The sequence below is a fragment of the Danio rerio genome, chromosome 1 (genome assembly GCF_049306965.1).
Source record: "Danio rerio strain Tuebingen ecotype United States chromosome 1, GRCz12tu, whole genome shotgun sequence".
Lineage (NCBI taxonomy): Eukaryota > Metazoa > Chordata > Actinopteri > Cypriniformes > Danionidae > Danio > Danio rerio.
In genome coordinates, this window is record NC_133176.1 from 2,350,001 (window position 1) to 2,360,000 (window position 10,000).

Sequence of the window (10,000 nt, forward strand, 5' to 3'; positions counted from 1 at the left end):
GTTTGACACACAGCAGATGTCATTCTTTTTGGAGTGTAGTTTCTGTTGTCCGCTCATACCTGATGTTCGCAGTCATGAAGGAAATTGCGTTATTTTCTGTTATTCTCCTGTGAGTGACAGTCTGATTGTCTAGTTTCATCTGCATCTTGTTATATGACCGTTCTGTCTTGTTTTTCATCATCAGGAGCAGTTTGAGGCTTTGTTTCGTGCGTTTGATCCTGGCACATCATTCCAGTTCTTCAAAAGCTTCAGACGAGTTCGGATCAACTTCACGGATGCGCTGGCGGCGGCTGAGGCTCGAGTCAAGCTGCATAAAAGTGACTTCAATGGAAAGGAGATGCGCCTGTATTTCGCTCAGGTACACAAAATTAACGCTAATGTACAGTCACATTATTTTATCACCATATTGTATATAAGTATAATATGAGGTGCTTCAGTGTTTAGCAATGGATTTTTGTTTAGTTACAGGAGACCTATTATGCAATAATCACTTTTAAAGGGGGTTTTGTGGTAAAACTTTGTGAATATATCCAGCCTTGAATTGTAAAGATCAATTAATTGTATTGTTTATAATCAGACTTGATCAAAACAGTCTGCAAAAAACACGTGTCCCTTGTACGTGTCATCAGAAGGGGAAAGCCCCGCCCACTAGTGCCCATCTCTCCCTCATTAGCATAAACATCAGCCCTAAATGAGAGGCAGCCGTCTGTCCGACAGTCTGTCAAGCGACATTCACTAAAACTCCACAATTTGAATCAAAGCCTAAAAGGGTCAGCTTCAGAGAGTTATAAAACATTTGTGTGGTATTTTGAGCTGAAACTTTCACACACACACACACACACTCTTGCGACATCAGAGACTTATTTTAGATCTTGTATTATAATATTGTGGATAGCTCAAACAGACGATTACAGCATTAATGCAATATAAATAAATGCATCTGACTGCTTTGTTTCCTCCATTTCTCTGTGTAGTCTGTACATATCGGCAGTCCTCGTCTTGAGCCTCCAAAACCAGAGAAGCAGTTCCTGATTTCTCCTCCAGCGTCGCCCCCTGTTGGCTGGGCGCAGTCGCAGGACGCAATGCCCGTCATCAACTATGACCTGTTGTGTGCCGTGTCCAAACTAGGACCAGGTATAACCCATTTACCTCATTTCCATATGTACTCTGAGACTGAAAACCCTTCATTGTGCTGCACTGTTAATGTACAGCCAGAACTATTAGCCCTCCTGTTAAATTTCAATTCTTCTATATTGGTTTTCCCCAATTTCTGTTTAACAGATTTTCTCAGCACATTTCTAAACACAGTAGTTTTCATAACTCATTTCTAATAACTGATTTCTGTTATCTTTGCCATGATGACAGCACATAATATTAGACTAGGGCTGTTTCTCAATATGCGTTCTTCAGCGGTCTTGCGTCCTCGTGTTCTCGTGCAACGTCCTCATCCGCTGCCTAAGTTCAGTTTCAATACTCAAGACCGCATCACCCAGAGATGTTGATTCATCTTTTTTATGATTGTGAATATTCAAAAAAAATTTGGGAAGATCTGTCATTGTATGTCAAAAAAAAAATCAGGTTTTAGTTGCAATTTGACCCCCAAAGACGTTATTTTTTGTTTTGTTTCAAACAATTTATCTGTGGAATTTTTATTGAATCTTTTAATTTTGTTCGGCAAATTTCATGTTCATAAATGCAGGTTAAATAACTCTAAACCTTGTTTAAAGGTTGCTATTGCAGACTTTCATTTGTATATAGAATTGCTCCAATATATTAAGAGCGAAAAATGTATAAATACAATAGCCACGTTTCCACTATCGCGCCTAAAGCGAGCAAACCAGGGCGAGCCAAGGCCAGTGGCGTTTCCACTGTCACTTCCGGGGCCTAATCGGGCCAAAGCGGGGCTTTCTTGGGGCCAGCGGCCGGCCTTTTTCGGAATACCTTGGGCCAAAGAGGGCCAGACGGGGCTTCGGGGCGGAGTGAAAGGAGAGGCGGGCACAGTTTTCCGATCGCACTCGAGTACATGCGCCAAACAGATAAACAAACAAATAAATAAATAAGGGAAAGAAAACGTGCTGCTCTTATGTCCTGAAACACTGAACACTTTCCTTTACTTAAGATATAATAAGCAACATCTTTAAATAAAGGGAATCACCTATGAAGAGTAATAAAGCCTATAGGGGAAAAAAATCATGTTTCAGTTCTCTCCGGAGCGTTTGGGATGCATATTGGACAGATTCTGTCTAGAGGATGTTATAAAATACATTTTATATCGAGATATTAACGGAGAATTTTATATATGTGGTGTTATATTATGGATGTTTGCGCTCCCTGCGCTGGGTCCCTCCGTTGGTGGCAAGACCACTGGATTTCGATGCCAATAGTCGGTCGGCGAGTAAATTAATATGATGAATGAAAACACACAGGCATGTGGGTATAGACATTGGTTGTACTGCTGTACAGTAACATGTGATTTGTTTGTTTTGGTTGTCCTAATTTTAATAGTTTCGTGATTATGTGCTTTATCTGCATGATTCTCGCTGAAGTGGGCGGTTTGAGTGACGTTCGATTCAGGGGATGGTCAGGGGGCGGGGTTTGCGTGACGCGCTGCGAGCTACTAGCCCCACAGTGGAAACGTGACATGATTTCGGCCTCACTGCTCAACCTCTCGGGCGATTGGCCCGGCCTGGCCCGATATAAGCCCTGGCTCGCACTGGCCTGATAGTGGAAATGCGGCTAATTACTGTGGCAAAGGAGCTGAAGTTAATTGATTAGTACTCTTGCTGTTAATTGGTTAAGTTAAAATATTATCATTGTAAAGACCTCAATGTTGAATTGTCTTTTTATTTGTTTAATTTATGTAATTTATTTTAATTTATGTTATTAGTTACTTTTGTATTTTTTGGATGTCATGTTTAAATTGTATATTTGTTGTTTAATAAAAAATAATAATAATAATAAATAAATACTCAAGACCGCAAGTACGGAGGACGCGTGAAACTTCCCGGATGTGATCTTGATATGGAGGATGCACCGATGCAGACTTGAGCACCGAACTCGCTCTGGAAGTCCCAGAAGTCATTGCGACTGGAGGTGGGAAGCGCAGCATTTTATTTAGATTTATTATTAAAGTTCAGAGATTTAATTTATTTACCTCAGGTGTTTCCCTAAATGAAACGGTGAAAGTAAACATGACCAAGAACATCTTAATAAAGGAATAAACACATTAAGGGTGTTTGTTTGCTGAAATTCGTATTAAAATGTGTTTTATTTATATTATGCAGAGTGTACTTATAATGTTTTTATGCAAAGTATATATTTTGAAGAGGGGAAAAACAATAAATCGCTGTATGAATCCTGTAATGTTTAAATAATTTCCATTTAAAATGCGCGAAGGTCACGTGACCATCAGGAAGAACGCAGCATCTCATTTCTCAAAGGACGCGTTCTCAACCCTCGCGGTCTCCTGAGTTTGTTCTTCCGAGGACACCTGGCAAGACCGGTCTCCACAAGAACACAAGTCCGTTCTCTGCGTTCTTGGAATTGAGAAACATCCTAGATATTCTTCAAGATACTTGTATTCAGCCTAAATCACTTCAATCACCGTCTGGTTCGGCTCAGTTGCCAAATCCGTCCTCCATAGACTACAGCGAATAGTCAGGACTGCTGAACGTATCACTGGCGCTACCCTTCCTACATATCGAGAACTGTACTCTTCCAGAGTGAGTAAAAGGGCTCGCAAAATCACTCTGGACGCCTCGCACCCAGCACACTAGCTGTTAGAACTGTTATTGTCTGGTCGGTGCTTCAGAGCACCAAGCACAAAAGCAGCCAGGCACAGGAAAAGTTTCTTTCCTCTGGCCATCTACTTCATGAACAGTTAACTATCCCACAACTGTGCAATAAACATGTGCAATACTTTCTCATACACACTTGTACACAGCACCTTATATCAATATACACTGCAATACTTTCTCCATTCGCAATTGTACACAGCATCATATAACCTGTATATTTATAACAAATCTGTACATACTGTACAACCCAACATCCTGATTTCTTGACTAGCTGCATCTCTGTTTAATGTTTATCGTCTTTTTTTCCATATTTATTCTGTGTTGTCACTTCATGTACACTGGAAGCTTCTGTTGCCAAAACAAATTCCTTGTGTGTGTGAAGTACACCTGGCAATAAACCTGATTCTGATTCTCTTAAAGTGACATTTAAAGGCTTAACTGGGTTAATTAGGTAAAGTGATATGTATAATGTGGAAAATTCCTTGCTCTGTTAAACATTATATTGGGAAATAAAAAAAACACACACACAAGAGGGCTAATAATTTTGACTTCAACTCTATATCAAATGTATGCATCATATACAATGCCAGTTTAAGATTTGGGGTCAGTAAGATATTTTTTAATAGTATTATTTTTATTTTATTCAGAATAGCTATCAGGATGTGAGAGATTTTCAACCAGCAAAACAAAAACAAAAATGTTTCTAAAGACAGTCACCTAATCCACCTTTATTCATTCATTCATTTTCTTGTCGGCTTAGTCTCTTTATTATTCCGGGGTCGCCACAGCGGAATGAACCGTCAACTTATCCAGCAAGTTTTTACGCAGCGGATGTCCTTCCAGCCGCAACCCATCTCTGGGAAACATCCACACACACATTCATAGACACACACTCATACACTACGGACAATTTAGCCTACCCAATTCACCTGTACCGCATGTGTTTAGACTGTGGGGGAAACCGGAGCACCCGGAGGAAACCCACGGGAACGCAGGGAGAACATGCAAACTCCACACAGGAACGCCAACTGAGCCGAGGTTCGACCCAGCGACCTTCTTGCTGTGAGGCGACAGCACTACCTACTGCGCCACTGCCTCGCTAATCCACCTTTAAATTAATCAAAATAATTTACGAAATGCAAATATTTCCCCAACAGTCGCCATAAAACAGAAGTAAAGTTTGTCCTTTTTTTCCACTTTCATGATGTAGATCCACTTCAATCAGTCCTGAACTGAGTAAAATATGTAGGGCGGTCCATGATTTCGTTCTTTGGGAACTGACTTGAAACTGGCTGTTGCTAACAAAATAAAGAAAGATTGAGGAATGGACCAATTCAGAGCAGAAATGCAGATAGCCCCGCCCTAAAACACCAATAGTCCCGCCCTAAAGGAACTCCATGTGACCAGGAGCTGATGGGAAGGGGGAAGAAATCACTTTCGCGAACGCTCACGCTCAATCTGCCCAGTTGGTGGAATGAACTCCCTAACTGCATCAGAACAGCAGAGTCACTCGCTACTTTCAAGAAACGACTAAAAACTCAACTATTTAGTCTCCACTACACTTCCTAATCTGTAATTGCCTCTCTGAATATCACACTAACTGTACAAAAAAAAAAAAAAAAAAAAAAAAACTAATACTACTAATACTTCCCTTCTTAGACTTTACAGACCTGAAACTTGCCTATAGCACTTATTCATTGTTGCTCTTGGTTGTGTAAATTGCTTCCTTGTCCTCATTTGTAAGTCGCTTTGGATAAAAGCGTCTGCTAAATGACTAAATGTAAATGTAAAATGTAAATGATGAAAAGTCATTTCAAACGAGGAGGGAAGGTATTGGAGTAAAGTTTATGAGGGTAAATTAATTTTTACAAAATAATGAAGTGCACAGAGATGTCGTTTAAACTACTATATACATATAAAAAAAAAGAGTACATTTTGATTTCATGGTCACTTTGAAGGGAACCTAATATGCCCCTTTTTACAATATGTAAAATAAGGGTGCTTTCACACCTGTGTATCGATTCAGTTGTTCCGAAACTGATATTACAATTGTTACATTGTTGCTCTTTGGTCTTGGAGCGGTTCGCTTTCACACTGCAAAGAGCTAAAACAAGTCACGTGCAAGTAAACTCTCCTCACATTGGTCAGAGTGTCAGGGTTTATTTTGCAGCGTCCCGTTCAGCTGTCAGGAGAGGTGGTGGTTTGGTGGTGATTGACAGAGTGCGCTCGACGTGTCTGAGAGATGCAGTGGAGAGGGGTGAGAAGGGTGCGCGACGATGCCTATTTGAGGACCGAGAGGGAGACGCGAGATTACCGGGAGATCATCACTCGTTTGCGGGCATCCGGAGACTCCCGAAACTTTCCGCCCTACTCATAATTCTCTCTTCATATAGCCGTAAGCCTATTACATATCCATAAAACACTGTGATATAACCGCGCTCGGATCGGATTGCTTTCTCACTGCAATCGATCCGCTCTAGAGTTCGTTTCAATCGGTCCAAGACCACCTAACTCAATCTTGGAGCGATTGATTTGGCTGGATCCGAGAGCGATTGGTGGTTCACATATGGCAAACGAACCACGCTAACTGGGCAAACGAGACAGGTTCCCAAACAAAAGTGTAGGTGTGAAAGCACCCTAAGTCTCTGATGTCCTAAAAGAGAGAGTGTGTGTGTGTGTGTGTGTGTTTTGCTAAAAATACCATACAAATGATGCTTTATAACTCTCTGAAACTGCTCCTTTTAGGCTTTGATCCTAATTGTGGTGTTTTGGTGACTGTCTCTTTAAATTCAAATGAGATTGTGCTCTTTTCAAAAGAGGGCAAAGCTACGAATGCCTGTGTGTCAGCATAGTGGCAGATTCGAAAACAAGATGAACATCCTATGCTAATGAGGGAGAGATGGTGTCTAGTGGGCGGGGCTTTCCCCCTCTGATGACTCGTACAAAGGGAGAATGCCAATCAAAGCGTTTCTCCAGAATGTTTTTATCAAGTCTGACTATAACAAATACAATTAAGACATTTTTACCATTACAAGCAGCTTATAATTTAACATTCTCACGGCAATTCGGAACTTTTTGATTTACTGGCTAATTCGTATAAATTTGTATGATCTAATTCGTACGATTTGCTCCACGCTTTCTTTTTAAAATCGTACAATTTTGTACCACTGAACTTGTACGAATTAGCCACTAAACTGACAAAATGTAAAATACTTAAATTTTCTCGTGAGATCAGGCTGTTTAATTACACAATGTTTTCGTAAAAATGTGTTTAACACCCTAATTTTTTTTTTAATAGGTTCCCTTTAAAGGGATTTTGATTGGATGTTGGCCATTATTGATTTGTGCAGTGTGTTCCTAATATGACTGTCTGTGTGTGTGCTCAGGCGAGCAGTACGAGCTCCACTCCGGGACCACCAACACACCCAGTGTGATCGTGCACGTGTGTGAAGACGACAGTTCAGAAGGAGAAGATGAAAACGCCGAGGGTGGAAAACGTGCTCGGCCCAAAATCATCCAGACACGCCGCCCAGATTTCGTCCCGTCGGTGGACCAGTGAGCATTTCCTGACCCGTTCATCTCCGCGACCCAAACCGGGGAGCCACTAGGAAACATGCGGTCATGCAGTTTGTCATCCTCACCACTAGGGGACAACGGTGAGCATCAAAACCTCTTCCTAGTTTAGCGAGGGAGACGAGCGTCCTCATCATCTCGCGCTTCATTTCTGAACATCAGGGACTCGAGAGCTTCTCTCGTCTTACGAATGTCATTATTTGCTTGACGTCACTACTGTGTATTTTAATAACGCAAAGTGGAAACTGCGAGATGTGCGTCTGATTTGTGGAAGGCGGTTGTGTTTTTGTGTGTGTGTTTAGCACAAACATCGTGTCTAGGCATGGGCCGATATGATAACCTTAGGTATAAATATCACCGTTTCACAGTATTACTGCTCGAAATTTTTATTAATTTTTTTTATTTTTAATGTATTGGTTGAAAAACGACTTTTATTCCAAATTAAACACAATATATTTTATTTTAAGAAACATTTTGAAGCAGTAAACACGTCGGGCTACATCATTAAAATAAATAATAGACTTCTGCTGTCTTCATTTGTTTCAAAAACGCAGATTTCTTTACAATTTGAAAAGGATATCTTTATTTTCTTTGGATATAAAGTAAACCACTGCACTGTTGAGAGCCGTAGCATGCACGGATGTTGGTTTATAAGCCATTTGTTTGCTGATTCATGGGCATGACCAGTAGCTTTCGATGTGGATGGTCATTTGCTGCTGGAGATACCCTAACAGCTGAATAAAAGTCATAATAAACACCTTAAAAAAACCATTGGTATAACGGAAAATGTTAACGTTTTTTAATCCTTGACTTTTCCAAACCGCATTATCGTCCCATGCCTAATCGTGTCTGAAGTGTGTATCGTTCGGGGGCCACTGTTGTGTACTCATGGTCTTTATTCTCACGTATCGTCTCTGCGTTTAGTCAGTTAAGCACTCGTACAGTCTTGAAATGTCATTATTATTGTCGCTGAAGTTCTTGACGAGCTCTCCAAGTATTATGCACTTTAAAATAATAGAGCCTTATAATGTGGTACATGACAACAACATGAAGTACTTGTGTTTGTATTTCGAGCGCAACTGGGATTGACTCCTTTTTATTTATTTATTAAATCCCCATCACTCCAAAACAGATCAGTGAAAATTGGAACCAGAATTATTCAAATAAAATATTAAATCTAAACCATCGGCTGTATAAAATGAAATAAACAATTGGCTTTGTGTTTATATACAACATAAATATTGACTATAAATCACTGGCTCTGTTAAATTAAATCAAAATATTGAGGATACCCTCGAATTGATTGGATCTAAACAATCTCACTGTAAATTTCTATAGATTATTTTAAAATCCACTTAATTCACAATGCATTTTTGTGAGATTAATAATTGGTGTACAATCATTACTGTAAGCTGTTGGCCATATTTAAAATGTGAAGCGTATATTTAACAACATATATTAAATAATTTAAAAATCAAATTTAAAGACTTAACATTAAGGCTCCATTAGTTAGTAAACTTACAATGGACAATCTTTTTGCTCATTGTTAGTGAACAAAATGACATGAACAAATGATTAATCTTCGTTAGTAAGTTCGTTCGTTAATAATTTACTGTTAATAATATTATTCCATATATGTGACCTATAGTTGCATATTTATTAACTGCATTTATTAACACAATTACACAAGTATTGTTCACCGTTATTTAATGCATTAGCTCATTAACTACTAGGAACTTATTGTAAAATATTACCAAATCAATTTACATATATCTGACAGTTTTGACAGACAGGATGGCGGGTCACTTTTATTATGTTTTGTTTGCATTTTCCATAATAAAAGCACTATTGGTGGGTTTCTGTATTAGTGCAGCAGAATTAAAGTGAACGATTTCAAACTAAGAAAATTAATAAATGAAGTGTACGTTGTTGTCGAGCAGCGTTTATCGTGACTTAAGGACAAAATGAATGCGTTGGTCTGCAGTTGCGCTCTTGTGAACTGAACCGCTCTGTTGTGCTCTACTGTCTTTGGAGATGTTGTCCTATTTTCCATCTAACATGAAAAAAATACTACAGTAATTTACTGCAAATACTTTAGCGTGTTTGAACCATACTATAATAGAGTACTGGAACTAATCTGTTGAAATGTTTTTACAGTTGCCATGGTAACACAATAACTTTAGCAATGTATTTGTTGTGGTGATTCTAGAGTTGCTATAGTAACACAACAACGATAGCAATTGATTTGTTGTACTGATACTACGGTTGCTATGGTAACACAACAACTATAGTAATAATCTGTAGTGCTAATTCTACAGTTGCTATGGTAACACGGCAACTAGAGTAATTCATTCGTTGCGCTGATTCTACGTTGCTATGGTAACACAACAACTATAGTAATTAATCTGTTGTGCTGAATCTACAGTTGCTATGGTAACACAACAACTACAGTAATTAATTTGTTGCGCTGATTCTACGGTTGCTATGGTAACACAACAACTATAGTAATTAATCTGTAGTACTGATTGTACAGTTGCTATAGTAACACGACAACTATAGTAATTAATCAGTTGTACTGATTTTTATGGTTGCTATGGTAACACAGCAACTAGTAATTAATTTGTTGTGCT

At 39.2% G+C, this 10,000-nt stretch overlaps 1 protein-coding gene across 2 annotated transcripts in view; it reads left to right on the top strand.

The window, feature by feature from the left end:
* The window catches only part of rcan1b (regulator of calcineurin 1b), a 30,080-nt gene that overhangs the window by 18,904 nt on the left and 1,176 nt on the right, over nucleotides 1-10,000 (top strand). For both annotated transcript variants that reach the window (XM_073949310.1, XM_073949311.1), the window contains exons 2-4: nucleotides 185-358; nucleotides 975-1,134; nucleotides 7,184-10,000. The exon at nucleotides 7,184-10,000 is cut by the window's right edge and continues 1,176 nt beyond it. In XM_073949310.1, coding sequence (XP_073805411.1) covers nucleotides 185-358; nucleotides 975-1,134; nucleotides 7,184-7,356 — 507 coding nt within the window. In that variant the 3' untranslated portion in view covers nucleotides 7,357-10,000. The remainder of the gene's footprint in view (nucleotides 1-184; nucleotides 359-974; nucleotides 1,135-7,183) is intronic.